The following is a 24,421-nucleotide window of genomic DNA, read 5'->3' as shown; positions in this document are numbered from 1 at the left end:
AGATCAAATTGTTGACTGTTAGAAAGTAATTCTTGTCCATTTGACAATGTAGGTGGTGTGAGAAAAGAATTAGATACTAAAAGTATTATTATTCATGTAGTATAAGATTTAATAGTAAGGATTTGTTTGGTTCATTGATTCTGTGTGAAATTAAGGAAAAGAGATTTACAAATAACTTCTAGAGAAAAGGACAAATAGGTCCTTGATCTTTTGATCTGCGGACATTTAAATCCCCAACGATTTAAAAACACATTTAAGTCTCTGACCTTTTCAAAATCTAGACACATCGATATATGGATGTACACGTGGGAGAGTTTTTAAAATGGGACAAATTAGACCCGGGGATCGATATGTCCAGATTTTGAAAAAGTCAAGGACTTAGATGTATTTTCAAATTCTTTAGAATATAAATGTTTGGAGACTAAAAGGCCAAAGACTTATTTGTTCTTTTCTCTAACTTCTATTATAAAATATAACTTAAAATATCACTTTTGTCTCAAATATTTATTTGAGAGTTGAGACAAAGATATTACTTTATAATAATAAAATACTAAAATCTACTATATTTTAGCTCAGAAAACTCAACTATTAAAAATTCCACCATATTTTTACCAAAACCAGATTCATCCTAAGGCTGAGGATGTAAGTCTAGTGGTATCAAACTCTGGCTTCAAGCGTTATATTCCGTAGAGCGTATGGACAAACTACTTTGCAAACACAAGATTGACCTTACATTCTTGTAATCCTAATATATATATATTAGTGGATATTACTTGCCAATTTCGCTGAAGTTTTTAGGCACATTGGTTTTTTATTTCTTCCCATTTTTATCTTTTTTTTTTTTGGGTCAAAGATTTAGACCAAAATCTGGCCCAAATCTAATACAAAAGCTCAAAGCCCCCAACTCAATCCGGAAATCAAACACACGTTTCCCTCTTCATTTTTCCACAAAGCTAGACTCTTTAACTTCCATTATAGCAAGTTTTCCTCAGCAAGCAAAGCAGATGAACGGCCGCTCTCGACGCGGAAGAGCTCCAAATCTAGGACTTGTACTTGGAGTAGGCCTGGAAACCTTTTTTTCATGAGCGTAAGTTTTTTAGAAGTATCATCGGCATGATTTAGTTAATAAGTAATAGACTTATAGTCCCTGAAAGTCACTAGTTTGTTGGTAAGATCAGCACCCCGAGTATGACTTAACAGAATAAAGTCAGTTCATGATTTAATTGAATTTAACTACGTAATACATCTCAGATGACAGGTAGATTCAAGCCAAACCAGGAAGAATTTTATTCCCAGAGTATGGACAAATGAATATTTAGACAGTAGCCAAATAACAAATGTTAATACATTTCATTTGCAATTTCATCAATTTAGTCAATCATGCAATAAACAAGGTGCTTGCCAAGTGTGGTATGGTGATATGGTCTCATACTCTCATGTATATTTAGACAACGGAAACAACTACTTTCAGTTCCATACAATGAAATCACCAAGTATACAAGTACAATGATATAGTTCAGTCATCTGAGAATGTATGCAGGTCGTCCAAACATATCTTGATTCTAGGAAGAAAACATTTGGATATATCATTTTATTGTTCACTCTGCCTTGGCAGAGAGATGGTTGCCACCAGTTGCTAGTTTGAAGAAATAAAAGAGGGTCATAAGAGCACTGCAACAAGAAAAGAAAGGCAGAATGTCTTAATTCCATACACAAGCAATTCAATGTTGCAGCTTGGAATGCAATCAATGAACATCCATAGGCAGTAGTTTATAAATAATAAACAGCCTAACCTAAATTGCCCCAAGTCAATAATATCAACTAAAATTTAAAGATCAAATTATAAAAGTAAAATAATCCACCGCCAGCATAAATGTTCAGTGAGACACCATTAACAATGTTTAATGCAAAATAGTGCTTGGTGACAGGTGGAGCAATTGGACAAAATATAAGGGTAATATATAGTGTTACTATAATCACCAATGAGATGCTAAAACAAATTATCTTGAAAAAATGGGATGGGGAAGCCTTCATTTTCTAGAAAAATAAAAGATTCAGAGAAAATAACTAGCTTTGCGGGTTTGCATTAATTTCATCATATAATCACAAGTTGGCAACGCCAGTGAGAATAAATATGTTTGGCGTATGAGGGTGAGAATTAATCCATTATCTTAATTACCTAAGTCCTGCTACAAGACCAGCAGGCATAATCTTGGATGTTTCCATGTATCGCTGTCCCATGACCCATGTTAGTGCGACTGCGGTAACTGAGAAAAAAAAGGAGAGATTATTTCACAAATATTTACCATAGTTAATACAGCGTGAATGGCATGTAAGATGAATATTCATGATTAATTTTTGGATGCATAGATACGAACAATGCATGTCATTTAGTTCTATTCTGCCAAAGTTTCTGCATGCACTTATTATTTGGTAGGGCTAATGACAATCGTTGCTGATTGTTGCTCGTATGGAGAATGCTTTTACATTTAAATGTCTGCATTACTGTTAGAGATATAACCATTCAAGTTGCCTCCTCAAGCTTTTTCATTCGGATCTTAACAGACATGGCAGCAATCCTAGAGCACTCACTCAGCTCTACTTTATATGAAAATTTTATTTCTAAAGAATCCTTCTCTTCTTTTCCAGTGAATAGAAACAAACAAATTTAACAGAAAACAAACATGTTCTTTCAATTTGTAAGCATTCTAAACCTAAAACAATTTTCAATATACAATTTTACTTTCAGAACAATATCTTCGTTCACTTTACTAACGAGGATAAATGCATTCATACAAATCTCTCATCTCTTTATTATGTATCACCTATTTCACTCTCTCCCTCTTAGAAAATCCTACTAAACTAGTAAGCTTCTGGTTAGTTAAATTAGAAGCTATAAGCTACTTAAAATCCTAAAAACCAAAAACAGAATCAATTTACTACTTTTAATTTGATTAAATTGATCATTATTATTACTCTTAAGCAGATTCAAATCTTCCAAATCGTAAACTGAATCACACAAACGGACCAGCTAAATCACGATTTCTAAACATACGACTAATTTGAAAGTCAACGATGAAAATAATACAAAATCTGAGTAAAACAGAAGCAGCTGAAGGATGAGAAAGAGCTATTACTTGTTTCGATAAACAAAGCGAGGTAAGAGTTCTTGCGCTTGTTGAAGGCATTGAGACTGAGATAACCGGCGAAGATGAGAACCAAGCCGGAGCCAACGCCTCCGCCGAGAGAAGCCAGGCTTCCTCTCCTGATGAAAGCGAAGAGTCCACCGCCTACCAGAATCAAACCGTACGGAATCGTGAAGCAGAAATCGTGCATTTTGTATTTTTTTTTTTTCTTGGAAAGTGAAATTTTCCCGGAGAATTCAGATGTTTCGAATCGGAGAAACGAGAGAGAGAGAAAAGAAAAGAAATGTTAGCTCAGATCGCAAGGAAGACCGGAAGAGTGTGTAAGAATCTGAAAAACTGTGAGCTAAGTGGCGCGTGGATTGCACAAGTCAATACTAATACAGAATGGGAATTTTACTTTTCGTTTCCGTATTTGCCCCTTGACTATTGAGTAATTTCGAAATTGTCCTTTTTAGTTTGTTGGGTCAAAGTCAACCTATTTCTTTCTTTTGAATTGGTTAACTTAAAACTTAAAAGGGAAAGTGTGGCAAATGCTACTTCCATGCATGTTCTACTCATGTTTGAGGAGTAAAATAGTCGATGAATCCAAACCATACAAATCAATCTGACGGTTGAGATTAAATATTTTATTTCATTTTTCTAAATAAAATGCAGTTAGAGCATGCAGCAACATTATTTCAAGAACCTTTGGTGAACTACTATATCTGTGGTAGTGTAATTAAATTTAATATTTTTGACAACTTTTTAATATTGGATTTAAAATCAATTTTTTTTATGTAATACTCTCTTCGTCACAAAATAGTTATATGAATTAAAAAGATAAAGACGCTGAAAACGTCTTTTTATAAAGATATTTTTAATAATTAAAATTTAATACATATAATCGATTAAATTGTGTTATTTTTGTCAAAATTAGGCTAGACAAATTGATCTGACCGAAAAATGGTGAATCAAATCTTGAACTGATCTAAATTAATATTTTTTTATAGAAAATGACTACAATACCCTCATTATAGAAAATGATTAAAATACTTCTATTATATATATATATATATATATATATATATATATATATTAATTTTGAGAATCTTAAATTTTAGTTCTTTATTTTTCTATCGTAGGGTTAGGATTTAGAATTTTTTAAATTAATAAGAGTATTTTAATCATTCTTTATAATAAGGATATTGTAATCATTTTTTATAAAAAAATTAATATTAATTTAAACCAGTTCAAGATTTGATTCACCATTTTTTAGGTTAATTCAATTTGTCTAACCTAATTTTGACAAAAATAAGATAATTCAATCGATTATATATATTAAATTTTAATTAGTGAAAAATATCTTTAAAAAAAGACGTTTTAAACTTCTTTATCTGAGTAGCTCCCATTGAAAATATCTTAATTTAAAAAAAATTTAAATAGGTATATGAAATTATGGTTATTAATTATTATTTAACCCTTACATATACGTACACTCTCCTTTTTTATTTATTCTCTCTCTTTTTAATAGTGTTAATAAAGAGAATTATATATCATTAAATATTTGTGTAAAAATCTTCACTGCAAATTTATCCTTGGACCACTAAAATGTAATGGAATTGCTTGAATAAACAATTGGTACCTAGATAAAAACTAAATTAAAGAACTAATTCTTTACCTAGCTTCTATATGGTAATATTCTCTTTTTTCATGCCAGCCTCACGTTTTATTTTTTTGTCATTTCTATATATATATTTACCAGTTTCCTTCTTCATTCCTTCCTTATCTAATTTAATATATCTTCACCAATCATTTTAAAGTAACATATTTTCATCATCCACATTGCATTGCACATTAATATCATTACCGTTCTCTTGTATATTTCAACATACCAGGTAAACAATACGATGGGAACACTTGTTTTCCTCTCACTCTATTATCTAATAATTAACCTCTCACGTGTATATGCATGTTACTATTTTTAGTCTTAGTCTTGTGTATGTCATGGAGCTATAATTTATCAACACATAATATGATACAACCTATATATATTATATATATTTATATACCTATATAATAATATATACTAATAGGCTTCATATAAATAACCGTATTTGGTTATTGTTGTAGACAAGATACGCCAATTAATGTTAAGTAGTGTTTACTTTGTCTGAGAACACAGAATATATATACCCTTTTTTTTTCTTCTCGTTTTTCCGTCTGAACATATAGAAATTAAACTTGAATAACAAGTTAAAGATTTAGCTATCCAATTTTGTAACTTGTAGATAAAAGGTTCATGCATGGCTTCTAACATTGAACTAACATTGAAAACTCAAGTACAATCGACTTCGCGTGAAGTTGATAATTGAGAACTACTGTTAAATAAAAATTTAGTTAAATTAGTCAAATCATCTGCTCAGTTATCAACTTCACGTGAAGTCGACTACATCTGAGTTTTTACCATAATCTAATATATTAGGGTGTTATCATTTCTAATGGTTATGTTACGTTGTGATGCATGCATGTGGATAGATATATGGAGAATGATGTAGCTATAGCGGTTGAAGCAATGCTGAAGAACGCACAACCTTTGTTTACAACCGAAAGTTGCTGCATCTACAAGGTGCCCAGTCAAATTCGCCAATCAAACGAAGATGCATACACTCCAAAGATTGTTTCTATTGGCCCTCTTCATCACGGGAATTCCAGGCTGGTAACTATGGAAGGGCACAAACAGGTTTACTGTCAACATTTCATTCAGAGATCGGAGGTAAGTTTAACCGACTTGGTGAGTTGCGTGCAACAGTTGGAACCTCAAATCCGTGCATGTTACTCTGAGAAGATCGATCTCACAGTGGATGAATTGGTGAAGGTGATATTCATAGACTGTTGTTTCGTAATTGAGCTTTTCCTCGGACATGTGTGGATGAGAAATGATGCTATCCATTCAAAATCGTGGATGGGTACTCGGGTAGCGCAAGATCTGATATTACTTGAGAATCAGATTCCTTTTTTTGTCTTTGAGAAGATATACAATCTAGCTTTTGCTTCTCGCTTAAACGGTGGTAAACTCCGTTCATTTATGTGGATTGCTGTTATTATGTTTCCATATCACAACAAACAAGGAGTGTTACCACCGGCAGGTGGCAATATAGCACACTTCACTGATCTGGTTAGATACTTGTACTTGCCACCATCTCATAGAATACCTTCAAGGAACCCTGTACCATTAGTTATTGGTCAGAGTGCATCTGAGTTAGTTGAAGCAGGAGTCAAGTTCACAGTAAATAAACCATGGCACGGCATTGGCATACTAGACTTGGAATTTGAACATGGTATTCTTAAAATCCCGGATATTGTAGTAGATGATTCCACTGAAGTTTGGTTGAGGAACATTGTGGCTTTGGAGCAGTGTCACTATCCTCGACATCACTACATCGCCGACTACGTTAACTTCCTTACTCGACTTGTCAACAGAGACAAGGATGCGGATGTCCTCATTAAAGCTGGAATAATTCGGAGTACGATAAGTGGTAACGATACTTCAGTGGCTAAGCTATTTAAGGATGTTGATAAAAATTTTACAGTGTTTAATGTCAATGCTAATTATCTCGAAATTTGTGATGATTTGAAAGCTTATTGCAAGCATCCTTGCCACACTAAAATGGCAACTCTCAGACGCGATTATTTTACCACTCCATGGAAGACAGCAACTTCCATCGCTGGAATTGTATTACTCTTTCTTACTTTTGTTCAGACTATATGTTCTATTCTCCAAGTTTAATAAGTAGTACTAAGGTTACCACATAACCACATGCATTCACAAAAGGCTACTTAAATTTGAGATGTGTTAGTTATTATTGTCAACACTGCAGAATTTTAATTTGTATTCTTTCATTAATTTAAGATTGTAATATATGTTACTACTCTTTTGAGTTTGTAATTTATATATATTATTATTGTTGCATTCCATTTTAATTAATTTGTCAATAATAATTAGATTTAGCTAGAAAGCAAAACAAAACACTACCAAAGTGATTGGAGAAACAAATAAACATGCGCCTTACTCGGAGAAGATGAGATCAATCTCACGGCGGATGACTTTCGGGAAGGTGATATATATTGATATTCTTAATTGAGCTCTTCCCAGGAGCTGAGTGGACAAAGTCTCACATATTTTAAATATAAGGTCTCTAAATAGTTTATAAATGAAAATTTTTATGAGAAATGCTAGGGGCCAGTAATTTTGGTGTTTTGTAACTATCAATTGGCCATCAATAGTGTTTTTAATGGTGTAAGATTATATTTAATGGTGGGAGATCATTTACTTTTGTTTTGATGGTTAAGTGCTAGCCAAAAACCACAAAAATTGTTGACTTCATAGACTTTTTTAATTTTTATTTCACAAATTAAATTTTAAAGTTAAAATTGATTCACTCAATCTCAAAGTTAATATAACTTATAATTTAATAGATTATATTATGTATGTATACATTAAAATCAGTTACAAATATATTGTTAGACTTAGATTTTGAACATGGTATTCTCACTCTAATATGACTATACCTTTGGTGAATTGAATATGATGACTATGGTCTATCTACAAATCAGGAAATGATTAGTGGCAAGGTTTTGACCTCCTTAATAACTTCTATCCCAAAATGAGTTCCAACAATCTTCACTGCAAATTTATCTGATCCATGGACCACCAAAATGCAAGGGAATAGCTTGAATAAACAATTGGTACCTAAACAAAAACTAAACTAAAGAAAAAATTCTTTACTTCTATATGTGGTAGTTTTCTCTTTTTCATGTCAGTCTCACCGTTTTTTTGTCATTTCTATATATTTACCAGTTTCCTTCACTCTTGCCTTAGCTAATTAATCAGTATCTTCATCAATCATTTGAAAGTATCATATTTTCATCATCCACATTGAAGTGAACACTAATATCATTAACGCTTCCTTGTATATTTTCACATACCAATTACCAGGTAAACGACACGATGGAAACACTTATTTATTTATCTTTTTTTAAAAATCTAATATCTAATAATTAGTAGGAATTATAAGGCAGGCTATCTACTCTGTCCTTTATATGTACAGTGCATGCAAATACATATTATTTATTTTATCAATTCATATTCAAATTCTGTATAATATAAATACAAATTACACTAATTTATTTATTTATTTATATATAGTTATGTATCTTGTGTTGGTAAAAAAATTGTCAGTTATAAACAGAATGCTTGCCTCGTCTGAATATAGATATAGGTAGCTAAATTTGTCCATAACTTGTAGAGAAAAGGTTCATGCGTGCATGGCTTTCATTAATTATTATCATTTCTATAACCTTTCTTCTTCCTGGTGGCGCTATATAGATATATGGAGAATCATGTAGCTAAAGAGTTGGAAGCAATGCTGAAGGAGGCACAACCTTCGTTTACAACCAAAAGCTGCTGTATTTACAAGGTGCCCCATGAAATCCGTCAATTAAACGAAGATGCATACACCCCAGTACTTGTTTCTATTGGCCCTCTTCATCACCGGAATTCCAGACTGGTAACCATGGAAGGTCACAAACAGGTTTATTGCCAACACTTGGTTGGAAAATCGGAGGCAAGTTTGAGCGATTTGGTGAGTTGCGTGCAACAGTTGGAACCACAAATCCGTGCATGTTACTCTGAGAATATCGATCTGACAGCGGATGAGTTGGTGAAGGTGATATTCATAGACTGTTGTTTCATAATTGAGCTTTTCCTCAGAAGTTTGGCGCAGAAGACAGAGGATGATGTTATCCTCCCAAAAGATTGGAAGGAGCATCGAGTGAGATATGATTTGATATTACTTGAGAATCAGGTTCCTTTGTTTGTTGTTGAGAAAATATACAATCTAACTTTTGCTTCTCGCTTAGATAGTGGTCGATTCCCTTCATTTATGTGGCTTGCTGCTGACATATATTTTTCATATTACAACAAACAAGGAGTGTTAACACCGGCTAGTAGCAGTATAGCACACTTCACTGATCTGCTTAGATACTTCCACTTGCCACCATCTCATAGAATACCTTCAAGGAACCTTGCACCGTTTGTTCTTGGTCACAGTGCATCTGAGTTAGTTGAAGCAGGACTGAAGTTCCAAGTAAATAAATCAAGTCATTGCATACTTGACTTGGAATTTGAACATGGTATTCTTAAAATCCCACACGTTATAGTGCATGATAGGACTGAAGTTTGGTTGAGGAACATTGTGGCTTTGGAGCAGTGTCACTATCCTCGACATCACTACATCACTGACTACGTTAACTTCCTTGCTCAACTTGTCAACACAAACAAGGATGCGGATGTCCTCATCAAAGCTCGAATAATTCAGAGTGATATAAGTGGTAATGACACTTCAGTGGCTAAGTTATTCAGAGATGTTGATAAGAATACTATACTGATAAATCATAATGCCAATTGTGTCAAAATTTGTGATGATTTGAATGCTTTTTACGAACATCCCTGCCGCACTAAAATAGCAACTCTGAGACGCGATTATTTCACCACTCCATGGAAGACAGCAACTTCTATTGCTGGAATTGTATTGCTCCTTCTTACTGTTATTCAGACTGTATGTTCCATTCTCCAGCTTCATTCTTAAATAACTAGTATTAAGGCTACTACTATAGCCACCTGCATTCACAAAAGAGGCTACTTAAATTGGAGATTTGCTAGTTATTATATTATTGCAACACTCTATTACGGATTCTAATTTAATTTGTATTCTTTCATTAATTTGTTGTCATGAATGATATCATGACAATTATTGTAATATATGTGACTACTCTTTTCAGCTTTGTATTGATATTATTGTTGCATTATTCAATTTCGTAAATAATATATAATAATATTGATAATGAGATTTAGCTAGAAAGCAAAACACTACCAAAGTGATTAGATAGAAATAAACAAACATGCACTCATACAGGTAGGCCGTGGTAGAGATAGGAAAAATACATAGAGCAAGAAAGAGAGAAGGTCATTATATTTGCTTTATTTACTATGACTCACTAAATTTTTACGCTAAGAATTTTTAAGTTTTCATGTTATCATCAAAAAGAAAAAAAAAAAAAAAAAGAAGAAATCCATGTAATGAAATCATGCTAGCTAAAATGTCATTTATTTTTTCCAAACTTGTCAGGAAAAATTAAAAACCTTAGAGCAAAAATATGAAAAGATGATTATGAAATATAAAAAATATTAAAACATAAATATTACATCTAATTCAAAATTTTAAGATAAAAAATTAATGGTCTGTTATCTTATAAATTTTTTATTTTTTGTTATTTTCTTTAATATAGAACTAATTTCATACACTACTCCTCACACTTGCAATATTAACACGCAGTTTAGGGATATTAGAGTATAAGTTAGTTATCACAATAAGAGTTAGTTAGATTTCTGGTATGTAAGTCTTGCATGACAGCATAGGATATATATACTTGTTATCAATTCACTACGTATTCTCTCATTCTCTTCTTGTTTCTCTTTCTCTCTTCTCTTCAACCTAATTCAATATTCCTATACTAACAATAAGTAAAGAAAAAAAGGTAGGTTAAAGGATTAGTACCTGTACCTAACCAAACTATATTACATTAAGAAGTAACATATTCAAGTCTTTGCTTCCTTTGCATTCTTTTTTCCTTTTACAAATTATGTATATATAGTTGTTGGCTTCCTTCAATACTTAATCACTATCTTCAATCACTTTTGAAGGCTTTCTGATCTCTAGTACTATTCTTTTAATTTGCTTCCTTGCATTCATTTTTTATATGTTTCTCATTGAGCCATACCTTATGATATATGTACACAGTAATAGTAATACATAGTTATATGTGCTTTTTTACATAGAAGAATGGAATGATGTTTTATCACTTTTTTATTTATACATCTATTTAAAAACTTTCTTTTAGGTATACAAGGGAAGTCTTAGATTTTATCTTCCCTATGTTTATCAATATTTTTAATATCAAAAATAGGTACATACTAGAATATATTTCTCTCATATTTTACATATTTATTCAATATAATTCACTCCTCTATCAAATTCTAAAAAGTCAATAACTTTCAACAACAATAGTTGACTGACACACATAAATGAGCATATGCACGCATAGATTAATAGAAAGCATCTATAGACATAAACAAAGATAAATTATCTAAAAATAATGTAAATTCATAATTTATTGAGTTATAATGTATTTATAATTTGCCACAATAAATTCACCTTTTACAATTTGCCGTGGTATTTTTTATAATTTATCCCTATTGATGGATCATTTTTGAAGTTTTATTTAAAAAATACAATTCATTTCCGGAGATTTGATTTAAAAAAATGAAGTTGAACAAAAACTGAACAGGAACCCGGTACTCTCACACTTTTAATTCAATCAAAAAATGAACTTGAACAATCTTCACTGAAAATTTATTCTTGAACTACCAAAATGTAATGGAATACCTTGAATAAAGAATTGGTACGTATGCAAAAACTAAATTAAAGAACAAATTCTTTACTTCTCTATATGGCAGTATTCACTTTGTCATGCCTCACATTTTTCTTTTTGTCATTTCTATATATTTTACCATTTTCTTTCACTCTTTCGCTAGCTAAATTCGGCATCTTCATAATCATTTAGAAGTGATATTTCAAATAATTTTCATCATCCAAGTTGAATCTGGTGGGTGCTACTCTACGGTTTGCACATACATATCATCCACATTGAATTGGACACAGTTTTGGACAATAATATCATTATTATTACTGCTCTCTTAGCTTGTCTATTCCAACGTATACCAGGTAAACGAGTGGACAAATTTATATTGTGTATTACAAATTTCCTTTCATTCTTGTCCAACATAAATATGTCACAAGTAGCATAATAATTAGGCATAAGCATGCACATGCATAAGATTCAATGTTTGTCTCTTGTCATACTGCTAATTACATCAATTTTTCTTTTCTTTTGAAGATGGAAAGTTAACTAAGATAAAGATTTAGCTAGCTAGCAAGCCAATATATTAAACAAAATTGTTATATGAGTCATTTTAATATATATTTTATACTGATAATAAATTTTGATAATATCTACTATAATTATAAATTAAAACATACTTAAAAACGCCATCTTCACCTAATTATTTTGTCTATGAGTTTCAATTATATAATTTCATGTTTTTATTTTTGTTTTTTCAAAAAATACACCTTGAAAAATAAATAGATAATATATATTTATGCACATATATATATATATAGTTGTTTTTTCTTAGAGTAATTTATTACTTCTAACCAAAAAATAAAATAAAATAAAATGGTGTTTATATTTTTTATTTACACTTTCTTTTTATGGTATAAAAGATGTTTTTTTTTTAAAAAAATTTCTTTCACTTCTTATATAAAAAATAAAATATAAAAAAAAAGATGTACATAAATTAGAAAGAGTAATACTAGGGGGCCAGCAGTATTTGTGATTGGTAGCCATCAATGATGATTTGATGGTGTGAGATTGGTGTGAGATTTCATCCAATGGCTCACCTTTCTCTACTGGTTACATGCTGGCCAAAATGCAATAAAATTGCTGCCCCCTAGACTTTTCCAATTAGAAATGATGCATATAGTATTATTTAAAAGAATTTTAATAATTAACAATTTTTTTAATTAGAAAAAATATAAACTAACTCAAAACTCGTAAAAAATTAATTAAAATGAATAATTCGTTAAATAATTTTGTGAAATGAATTCATTATTTCAGTATCATAACTTGCCTTCAAATCTTTCATCTTGAGAAAATAAGAGTTTACAACTATCATCACCTTGATATATATATTATCATAGATATGGAAAATGAGGATCATGTAGCTATAGAGTTTGAAGCTATGCTGGAGAAGGCACAGCCTCTGTTTTCAAACAAAAGCTGCTGCATCTACAAGGTGCCCCACGATATCCGGCAAACCAATGAAGATGCATACACCCCCATGGTTGTTTCTGTTGGCCCTCTTCATCATCAAAATCCAAGGGTTTTAAATATGGAAAGCCACAAGCAGGTTTATTGCAGACATTTTATTGAAAGATCCAAGGCAAGTTTGACCGATTTGATGAGTTGTGTTAGAGAGTTCGAACCACAAATCCGTGTATGTTATTCTGAGAAGATCGATCTCACAGTAGATGAATTCGTGAAGTTGATATTGGTAGATTGTGGTTTCGTAATTGAGCTTTTCCTCAGAAATTATAAGTGGATGACAAGGGATGATGTTATCTTCTCAAAACCATGGCTGAAGCTTCGGCTAACCTATGATTTGTTGTTACTCGAGAATCAACTTCCTCTTTTTGTTTTCGTGAAGCTATACAATCTAGCTTTTGCTTCTCCTGATGGTGACGATGAATTCCCTTCGTTTATGGATCTTTCTTGCGGTTATTTGACTTATTTCTCAACTGAAAATATCAACATCAATAATGTCAACGACCAAATAGTGCACTTCACTGATTTGTTTAGATACTTTATTTTACAAAAACGACGACCTTGTGAAAGAAAACACAAAGATTTGGTTCTTGGTCACAGTGCATCTGAGTTAGTTGAAGCAGGACTGAAGTTCCAAGTAGTAAATAAATCAAGTCCTATTGACATACTAGACTTGAAATTTGAACATGGTGTTCTTACAATCCCGCATATTATTGTAGATGATTCCACTGAAGTTTGGTTGAGGAACATTGTGGCTTTGGAACAATGTCACTATCCTCATGAACACTACATCGCTGACTATGTTAACTTCCTCGAACAACTTGTCAACTCAAACAGGGATGCGGATGTTCTCATCAAAGCTGGAATAATTCAGAGTGATGTAAGTGGTAGTGACACTTCAGTGGCTAAGCTATTCAGAGATGTTGATAAACATATTGTAGTGGAAAATTATAATGTTAATTATCTCCAAATTTGTGATGATTTGAATGCTTATTACAAGCATCCTTGCAACACTAAAATGGCAACCCTGAGACGCGATTATTTCCCCACTCCATGGAAGACAGCAGCTTCCATTGCTGGAATTATATTGCTCCTTCTTTCTGTTATTCAGACCGTATGTTCTATTCTCCAAGTTAAATAACTATAGCTACAAAAAAAGGCAAGCTATTCATGAGCTTCTGAAGGTGGTTGATTCAATAATCTACTTAAATTTGTATTGTCTTAGTTATTATATTATTGCCAAGACTGCATGGTATATTTTAATTTCTGTTCTTTCTTTTAATTTAATTAACATTGTATAATATATGTGACAACTCTTTTAATTTGAGCTTTGTAAATTGTAATTGATATATATTATTGTCGCGTTCCATATTGTCAATGATATATAATAATATTAAGAAGATTTAGCTAGAAAAGAAAACACTAGCAAAGTGATTAGAGAAACAAATAAACATGCACTCATATATGTTAGATACCAGACAAATGACACAGCAAAATATAGAGATGAAAAATTAGAAATTTGTATAAAATATGGAAACAATTGAATAACTTTCTTTGAGAATTACAACTTCTCTCTATCACAAGGAGACTACAATAACACTCTCTCTTGACAAAAGGAGAACACACTTTTCTCTATATATATAGAAGAAAACTACTCAAAGAAATATTATGTTATTCTCTTTGGATGACTTGATTGAAATGAATTAAAGAAAAACTCAATTTATAGGTGACTCTCTTCAATATGAACCATCCGTCAATTAGAGGTATATAATTCTTCTCTTTTTCAACCACTAAAATTCTAAGGTTATAAACTAAGATTGTTTATTACCTCTCATTTTATTTAGTTATTATTTATTTATATATTTTCTAAAATTAGCTTTACTAATTTTCACAATCTCCCACTTAAAGCTAATTTTGATAAATTTTCAAAATTCATGTTGCTCATGTATTCCATAGGCCGTATGAGGATCTACACCATTCAAACTTTTCTGTGTTGATTGGTTTTGTCATGGCATCTGCTAGGTTATCTTTAGTGTGAATCTTCTGCATATCAACACTTCCTTCTTCTACTACTTCCCGAACAAAGTGATATTGTACTCCAATGTGTTTTGTTCTTGAATGAAAGGCAGGATTCCTTGCAATGTGCAAGGCACTCTGACTATCACAATACACAGAAATCTTCTGTTGTTTGTGCCCGAGTTTTTCTATCAACCTTTGGATCCAAATAGCTTCCTTGCATGCTTGTGTAGCTGTCATATATTCAGCTTCTGTAGTAGATAAAGCTACAACAGTCTGTAATTTAGATAGCCAGCTGCGCTCACAGTTCCTCCTGCAAGTGTAAACACATAGCCTGTAGTAGATTTTTGTTTATCAAGATCACCTGCAAAGTCTGAGTCGACATATCCATTGACAATGAATTCTGATCCTCCAAAATATAATGCAACATTTGAGGTTCCTTTGATGTATCTCAAGATCCTCTTAACAACATTCCAATGCTCTTTACCCGGATCTGCCATAAATCGACTTACCACCGCAACTGCTTGAGCAATATCTGGCCTTGTACAGATCATGGCATACATAAGGCTTCCCACCACTGATGCATACGGTACTCGAGACATTTCCATCCTCTCTGCTTCACTACTAGGGCACATACTTGAGGATAATTTGAAATTCATAGGAAGTGGGGTTGAAATTGGCTTACATTCTTGCATATTGAAGCGTTGCAAGATTTTCTTCAAATAATTCTTTTGCGATAGCCAAATCTTCCTATCCTTTTTGTCTCGGTAAATTTGCATCCCTAAAATCTTGTTTGCTGGTCCCAAGTCTTTCATATCAAACTCCCTAGCCAACTGTGCCTTCAATTCTTGGATTTGATCTTTGTTGGGACCTACCACCAACATGTCATCCACATACAACAGTAGAATGATAAAATCATTATCACCAGACCTCTTGTAATAAGTACAATGATCTGAACTAAGTTTGTTGTATCCAAGACTAATAATGAAAGAATCAAATCTCTTGTACCAACACCTTGGCGCCTGCTTTAGACCGTACAGAGATTTAGTTAACCTGCAAACCAAGTTTTCTTTTCCTTGTTCTTCAAAACCTTCTGGTTGAAGCATATATATCTCTTCTTCAAGTTCTCCATGAAGAAAAGCAGTCTTTACATCTAATTGCTCTAGATGTAAATCAAATGCAGCACACATAGCCAAAACTACTCTAATAGTAGTTAGTCTCACCACCGGAGAAAATATTTCATTGAAGTCAATACCTTCTTTCTGAGCATATCCCTTGACAACCAATCTTGCACGATATCGTTCCACCTGATCATTACTATCTCGTTTGATCTTGTAAACCCATTTGTTACCAATGGCTTTCCGACCTGCTGGAAGTTCAACAAGTTTCCAGGTATGGTTCCTATGTAATGCCTCAATTTCTTCTTGCATTGCTGTCATCCACATAGAAGCGTCTGGATTGCGCATAGCCTCCATAAAAGTTGTTGGCTCTCCATCTTTTGTCAAAAGACAATATGCATCATGGTTTGTCAAAACATAATTTGAGTGTCATGATGGTGTTCTTCTTTGTCGAGTGGATCGACGAACTTCTATGTCATTAGCCTCTGCTTCTTGTTCTTCGTGCTGTGGTTCTGCTTCAGAAAGATCACCTTCTCTGCATTTTTCATCTATTTGAACAGTGGTTATCTCTTTAATAGTGCTGTCATTTTCTTGTTCTTTTTGCAATTCATCTTCTGCAAATATCACATCTCTACTGACAACTACCTTGCGGGCAGTGGGATCCCACAGGCGATACCCGTTAACACCGTCAGCATAACCCAAGAATATACATTTTCTAGACTTTGGGTCTAGCTTTGTTCTTTCTTGGGAATTGTACATCACGTACACAGGACAACCAAATATATGTAAAGAAGAATAATTAGGTGGCTTACCTTGCCACATCTCCATTGGTGTCTTTAACCCAATTGTAGTTGATGGTGACCGATTTATCACATAACAGGCGGTTTTAACAGCTTCTGCCCAAAAAGACTTGGCTAAACCTGCAGTTTGCAATATAGCTCGTGCTCTTTCTAGGAGAGTCCTATTCATTCGCTCTACTACACCATTTTGCTGAGGCGTATATGCAACTATGAATTGTCGTTGAATACCTGCTTGCTTGCAAAATGTTAGAAAATCACCATCAACATATTCTCCTCCATTATCTGTCCTTAAACACTTGATCTTCTTTCCAGATTCAAGTTCTAACTTTGCTTTGAACTCTTTGAACATCGCAAACACGTCTGACTTTTTCTTGATCGGGTACACCCATAGCCTCCTAAAGTAATCATCAATAAATGATACAAGATATTTTGCTCCTCCTAGGGATATCTCCGGCGATTCCCACACATCAGAATGAATCAACTCCAATATGTGCTTGCTCCGAGCAGTTGATCTACCAAACGTCAATCTATGTTGTTTGCTTGTAACGCAGTGCTTACAAAATGGTAAGTTTACCGATTTGAGCCCGGGAATGAGATTACGTTCTACAAGAATCTTCAAGCCTCGTTCTGACATGTGGCCTAGTTTGCAATGCCATATCATCGTCATTTCTTCTTGGCTTGTTGAAGCAACTGATGCCTCTGCCTCTTGCAAAGTATCTCCCATAAGCATGTATAGATTTGCTGCAATCTTTTCTGCTTTTATTACCACAAGAGCTCCTTTAACAACTTTTAAGATCCCACCTTCAATATGGGTCTTACAACCAAATTCATCCAATTGCCCAATCGACAACAAATTCTTCTTCAAGCCTTTCACGTGTCTTACCCCTTGAAGTGAACGAATAGAACCATCAAACATTTTTATTTTGACAGTACCAATTCCAACAATTTCTAAGGCATGATCGGTTCCCATAAACACAGATCCTTCCAAGACAGGTTCATATGTACAAAACTAATCACGATGAGGAGTCATGTGCCATGTTGCTCCTGAATCAACAATCCAAACATCAGTGAGCTGTTTACTGCCTTTAGAACCAATTGTTGCTTCGCCATACAGGATTTCTCCATCATTAGAGGTACTTGCAATACATCCTTGAGAACTTGATCCTTCTGGAACCTTCTCTATACTCTTCTTATTCCAACAATCTTTTTTGAAGTGCCCTCTCTTACCACAATTGTAGCATTTGACCTGCTTCTTATTTTGTGACTTTGGTTTACTTTGACTCCCACTGAAACCACGCTCCATTGATCTCCCTCTTGTCATCAACAAAGCCTCTACTTGTTTTGAGCTTTCTAATCTATCTTCCTTATTCTTGCGCCTAGATTCTTCTTCAAGAACCGCAGCAGCCATGTCATCAAAAGAAAGATAATCAGTCAAAACATTATTAGTTAAGTTAATGATAAGCTGATCATATGAATCTGGTAGACTTTGAAGTAAGAGCTCTGCACGTTCATTTTTCGCTATGGTATATTCCAACGATGAGAGTTGGAAAAATAGCGTATTTAGATTGTTGATGTGATCCGTTGCCGATGTGGATTCACTCATTCGAAAAGTATAAAGTCTTCTCTTCAAGAATATCTTGTTGTGAAGTGACTTGACTTCATATAATTTGGTGAGAGCATCCCAAATTTCCTTTGCTGTCTTTTTCTCTGCTACACTTGATAAAACTGAATCAGCTAGTGCCAAGTGTAAGTTTGCAACAGCATTGTTGTCCATCTCCTTCCATTTTTCATCTGTAATTCCAGTGGGTCTACCTTCAATTGCTGTCACGCAATTGTCTTTTCTCATAATGGCTTTTATCTTCAATTTCCATATGGAAAAATTACTCCCACTGAATTTTGAAATTTCATACTTTGCTGCCATTTTTTTTAAACGGTAACTCGCAGCGGAAAAAAAAATATTAATCAGCAACCTTTGGCTCTGATACCACTGTTAGGTGCCAGACAAATGACACAGCAAAATATAGAGATGAAAAATTAGAAATTTGTATAAAATATGGAAACAATTGAATAACTTTTTTTGAGAATTACAACTTCTCTCTATCACAAGGAGACTACAATAACACTCTCTCTTGACAAAAGGAGAACACACTTCTCTCTATATATATAGAAGAAAACTACTCAAAGAAATATTATGTTATTCTCTTTGGATGACTTGATTGAAATGAATTAAAGAAAAACTCAATTTATATGTGACTCTCTTCAATATGAACCATCCGTCAATTACAGGTATATAATTCTTCTCTTTTTCAACCACTAAAATTCTAAGGTTATAAACTAAGATTGTTTATTTCCTCTCATTTTATTTAGTTATTATTTATTTATATATTTTCTAAAATTAGTTTTACTAATTTTCACAATATAGAGTAGAGATAGGAAACATTAATAAAACAAGAAAAAGAGAAATGGTCATTATATTTGCTTTATTTTTAATACGACTTAATAATAAATTGTTTACACCAATAATTTTCAACTTTTGATTTTATCATAAAAAAGAAAAAAATTCCATGAGACCAAATCATGCTAAAATTTCATTATTATTTTTTCTCAAATTAAACATATCAGAATAAATTAATAATTTAATTAATTTCTTCTGCCTTTCAAATTTTAAACTGAATTTTTCTGAAGTTGTAAAAATCAATAAGTACTTAGTAACAGAGTTCTTCAGCTTCAATAGTTTTCTTGGTTAGCATATAGTATTTTAGAATAATTGGAGCCTTAATCTAACAATTGAGATTAAATATTTTATTTCATTTTGTTAAATGGCGTGCAGGGTAAAACACTTCACTAATTATCATTAGATATATATACACTCTATTTAACCCTTATATACACTCTACTTCTTTATTTATTCTCTCTCTATCTTTTGATAGTGCTAATGAAAAAAAAATATTAATGGTACGTGGTCTTTTAAATAATAATTACCTTTTTACCAAATAAATTTGAAAAGTAGAAACTATTCAAAGAGAATTATATATCATGAGATATTTGTGTAAAACTATTTGGTGAAATTGTGTTGTGTACTCTCATGGACCACCAAAATGCAAGGGAATAGCTTGAATAAACAACTGGTACCTAAACAAAAACTAAATTAAAGAATTAATTCTTTACTTCAATTCTATATGGTATGTAGTACAGTATTCTCTTTTTCATGCCAGCAGCCGCACGTTTTATTTATTCATTTTTGTCATTTCTATATATTTACCATAGTTTCCTTCACTCTTCCTTAGCTAATTCAATATCTTCACCAATCATTTTAAAGTACCATATTTTCATCATCCACATTGAATTGCACATACCAGGTATATTTCAACATACCAGGTAAACAATACGATGGAAATACGTGTTTTTCTCTAATTTAATATCTAATAGCTAGTTAGCCTCCCACGTTCTATATTGACTTATTTTTAAATAGTTTTCGGATATATTCTTTGATTATTTTTCAATATGATATTTAGACACAAAATTTCATTTAAATTAATAATTTGATGCTTTTAATAAGGATATACCAAATTCTATCACGTGGAGTGATTTTTCTAGATAAATTATATTATATTTTAAAATAATTTTTAAAATATATTAATAAGTGTATTGATTTTGTTTTCCAAATTGAGCTCCGTTAGTCGTCAGCCATAGTTTTATTTTATTTTATTTTTTTGTTAACATACACTTCTAAAAAGCGTGCAAAATCTAAAATATAATTCATATGTGCATTTTTTTTTTATTAATTTGTGTGTAAATTTTATGTAAGATAAATACATATTAATTATACTAATGAGAATGTTAAGAGGTCAATATTTTTAGTATAAAAAAGTTGTGTTTAAATACAAGATGAAAATAAATTAAATAAAAAAAAGTTGGGAAGATAAGATTTTTAAATTTGTTTTCATTCTTATCCAATATATATATATATATATATGTCACAAGTGTACCAACACAATGTTTACTTCTGATGAACTGAGAAATTAAACTTGAATAACAAGTTCAAGATTTAGCTAGCCAATTTTATAATAAAATCTTTACGCATGCATGGTTTTTATGAATATTATTGCCTATTCATATAAAGATAATTTTATATAAAAATAATAATTAGATAATTTAATATATTTAATTATTATTTTTACATAAAATATCATTTATATATTAAATAAGAAATATTCAAAATTTATTATTTTTTGTTATCACTTAATTATCAATTTAATTTCTGTAGTCTAATTAATTTTTTTAGTCTAGTACTCAAACAATATAATTTATCCCATATTTTGAACATTAACGACTAAATAATGGATAAAAATAATAAATTATAGTAATCCACTAATATTTTTCTTGTATCATTTCTAACCTTATTTCTTTTTTTTTTTTTTTTCTTTCTTTCTCTTGTGCACATGCATAGATATATGGAGAATGATGTAGCTACAGAGCTTGAAGAAATGCTGAAGAAGGCACAACCTTTGTTTACAACCAAAAGCTGCTGCATCTACAAGGTACCCCATGAGATTCGCCAATCAAACAAGGATGCATATACCCCGGTGATTGTTTCTGTTGGCCCACTTCATCACGGGAATTCTGGGTTGGTATCCATGGAAGGCCAGAAACAATTTTATTCTCAACACATGATTCAAAGATCGGAGGCAAGTTTGAGCGATTTGGTGAGTTGCGTGCAACAGTTGGAACCACAAATTCGTGCATGTTACTCAGAGAAGATCGATCTGACTGCGAATGAGTTGGTGAAGGTGATATTCATAGACTGTTGTTTCATAATTGAGCTTTTTCTCAGAGATTATCAGAAGACTACAGAGGATGATGTTATCTTATCAAAATCGTGGATGCTTACCGGGGTAATGTATGATTTGATATTACTTGAGAATCAGGTTCCTTTGTTTGTTTTTGAGAAGATATACAATCTAGCTTTTGCTTCTCGCATACATGGTGGTAGATTCCCTTCATTTATGTTGCTTGCTGTTATTTATTTTTCATATTTCAACAAAGGAGTGTTAACACCGGCTAGTAGCAGTATAGCACACTTTACTGATCTGTATAGATACTTCATCTTGCCACCATCTCATAAAAGACCTTCAAGGAATCGTGGATCCTTAGTCCTTGGTCACAGTGCATCTGAGTTAGTTGAAGCAGGAGTCAAGTTCCAAGTAAATAAATCAAGTCATGGCTGCATACTTGACTTGGAATTTGAGCATGGTATCCTTAAAATCCCACACATTATAGTCCATGATTCCACTGAACTTTTGTTGAGGAACATTGTGGCTTTGGAACAGTGTCACTATCCTTATGACCACTACATCACTGACTATGTTAGCTTCCTTACTCGACTTGTCAACAGAGACAAGGATGCGGATGTCCTCATCAAAGCTGGAATAATTGAGAGTATGATGAGTGGTAATGACACTTCAGTGGCTAAGCTCTTCAACGATGTTGATAAAAATCTTATAGTGTCAAATGTCAATGCTAATTATCTCAAAATTTGTGATGATTTGAAAGCTTACTATAAGCATCCTTGCCACACTAAAATGGCAACTCTCAGACGCGATTATTTCACCACTCCATGGAAGACAGCGGCTTCCATTGCTGGAATTATATTGCTCCTTCTTACTGTTGTTCAGACCGTATGTTCTATTCTCCAAGTTAAGTGCGATGAGTAGCACTAAGGTTTTACACACTACTTTTACTAGCTACTACATATATATCCTCAAAAAGAGGCTACTTAAATTTGAGGTGTGTTACGTTATTATTGCCAAGACTCCATTACAGATTCTAATTTAATTTGTATTCTTTCATTAATTTAAGGTAAAAACTCAAGGTGAAGTCGACTTCACGTGAAGTTGATATCTGAGAGCCGTTAGATGAAAATTTAGTCAAATCAGTCAAATCATTTAACGGCTCTCAATATCAACTTTACATGAAGTCGACTGCATTTGATTTTCCACCTTAATTTAATTAAGATTGTTGTTAGAGATATAATTATTTATATTGTTTTTTTTTTCGTTTAAACTTTTGAGGTGAATTATATCATGACAATTATTGTAACATATGTGATTATTCTTTTGAGCTTTGTATTGATATTATTGTTGCATCATTCAATTTGGTCAATAATATATAGATGAAAAAGTATAGGTAATTAACAACATTGGTAAACAATGTAAACAATAGATATATTGGATGTTCATTTCATTAGGTGCGCGGATGGTTATTCTAATTTAAAATTTAAGTGAGTAATTTGGAGGTGTAATATATTTTTATTTTATTGATAGTTGTTCATGTTATTCAAGAAAGTCGTTGGTAATTAACACCCAACCAATTAATTACCAACCAACTTTTCATCAATTGGTAATTTTAATTTTTTAAATTATCATTAATTAATGATTATTCAATTTTTTTTTAAAAAAATATATAATTAATAATTATTAATTACAGTTGTTTAATATTGATTGATTAAAAGTTATTTACTTATACTTTTTCATAATAATATTGATAATGAGATTTAGCTAGAAAGAAAAACACTACCAAAGTGATTAGAGAGAAATAAATAAACATGCACTCGTATAGGTAGGGTGGTAGAGATAGGAAAAATATATACATAGTACAAGAAAAAGAGAAGGTCATTATATTTGCTTTATTTACTACGACTTACTAAATTTTTACGCTAAGAATTTTCAAGTTTTCATGTTATTATAAAAAAAAAAAAAAAAAAGAAAGAAGAAATCCATGAAATAAAATCATTCTAGCTAAAACGTCATTTATTTTTTCCAAACTTTTCAGGAAAAATTAAAAACCTTAGAGCAAAAATATGAAATGATGATTATGAAATATCAAAAATATTAAAGCAATTACATTCTACATTTTTACTTAAAGATCTTAGAGAGCTAAGTTTTTTTTTTTCCCTAGGAATTGAAGCAATTCATCAATACAAAATTGGACATGCAAGTGAAAGAATATAAGATGAGAAGACACAATATTCAATTCAAAACATCAAAGTTTGAGTTTCTCATTTTATAAACTCATGACTCATCCTTACTTTCTTTAATATGAGACTAATTTCATACACTACTCCTCATATTTGCAACATTAACACTTAGTTTCTGACGGAATATTAGAGTATATGTGAAGAAAGTTAGTCATCACGGTAAGAGTTAGTTATCCATGTTAAGAAAGTTAGTTATCAAGATTTCTGGTATGTAAGTCTTGCATGACAAGCATAGGATATATATACTTGTTATCAATTCACTACGTACTCTCTCATTCTCTTCTTGTTTCTCTTTCTCTCTTCTCTTTAACCTTATTCAATATT

The 24,421-nt window shown here is 32.0% G+C and overlaps 5 protein-coding genes across 5 annotated transcripts; 4 read left to right on the top strand and 1 right to left on the bottom strand.

Annotated features, from left to right (window-relative positions):
- Window positions 1–1,263: 1,263 nt before the first annotated feature.
- Window positions 1,264–3,495, bottom strand: LOC107609768 (protein FATTY ACID EXPORT 6). The gene is made up of 3 exons (XM_016311791.3): window positions 3,138–3,495; window positions 2,180–2,267; window positions 1,264–1,671 (listed from the first exon to the last, which is right to left on the bottom strand). The coding sequence occupies exons 1-3, from the start codon at window positions 3,334–3,336 to the stop codon at window positions 1,599–1,601; spliced, it is 360 nt and encodes a 119-aa protein (XP_016167277.1). The 5' UTR covers window positions 3,337–3,495; the 3' UTR covers window positions 1,264–1,598.
- A 1,428-nt stretch (window positions 3,496–4,923) lies between these two features.
- LOC107606527 (UPF0481 protein At3g47200-like) lies at window positions 4,924–6,912 on the top strand. The gene is made up of 2 exons (XM_016308579.3): window positions 4,924–5,020; window positions 5,661–6,912. Exon 2 carries the CDS (start codon window positions 5,665–5,667, stop codon window positions 6,910–6,912), a length of 1,248 nt encoding a protein of 415 aa, XP_016164065.1. The 5' UTR covers window positions 4,924–5,020; window positions 5,661–5,664.
- Window positions 6,913–8,515: 1,603 nt separating this feature from the next.
- Window positions 8,516–9,772, top strand: LOC107606529 (UPF0481 protein At3g47200-like). Its single transcript, XM_016308581.2, has one exon. It carries the CDS (start codon window positions 8,516–8,518, stop codon window positions 9,770–9,772), a length of 1,257 nt encoding a protein of 418 aa, XP_016164067.2.
- A 2,022-nt stretch (window positions 9,773–11,794) lies between these two features.
- On the top strand, window positions 11,795–14,449 carry LOC107606530 (UPF0481 protein At3g47200-like). The gene is made up of 2 exons (XM_016308582.3): window positions 11,795–11,968; window positions 13,004–14,449. The coding sequence occupies exon 2, from the start codon at window positions 13,006–13,008 to the stop codon at window positions 14,266–14,268; it is 1,263 nt and encodes a 420-aa protein (XP_016164068.1). The 5' UTR covers window positions 11,795–11,968; window positions 13,004–13,005; the 3' UTR covers window positions 14,269–14,449.
- Window positions 14,450–20,364: 5,915 nt separating this feature from the next.
- LOC107606531 (UPF0481 protein At3g47200-like) lies at window positions 20,365–23,081 on the top strand. The gene is made up of 2 exons (XM_016308583.2): window positions 20,365–20,439; window positions 21,512–23,081. Exon 2 carries the CDS (start codon window positions 21,516–21,518, stop codon window positions 22,773–22,775), a length of 1,260 nt encoding a protein of 419 aa, XP_016164069.2. The 5' UTR covers window positions 20,365–20,439; window positions 21,512–21,515; the 3' UTR covers window positions 22,776–23,081.
- Window positions 23,082–24,421: the final 1,340 nt, after the last annotated feature.

Source organism: Arachis ipaensis, chromosome B7 (assembly GCF_059453495.1).
Source record: "Arachis ipaensis isolate K30076 ecotype BB chromosome B7, ASM5945349v1, whole genome shotgun sequence".
NCBI lineage: Eukaryota > Viridiplantae > Streptophyta > Magnoliopsida > Fabales > Fabaceae > Arachis > Arachis ipaensis.
This window is presented reverse-complemented; position numbering and strand designations above follow the sequence as displayed.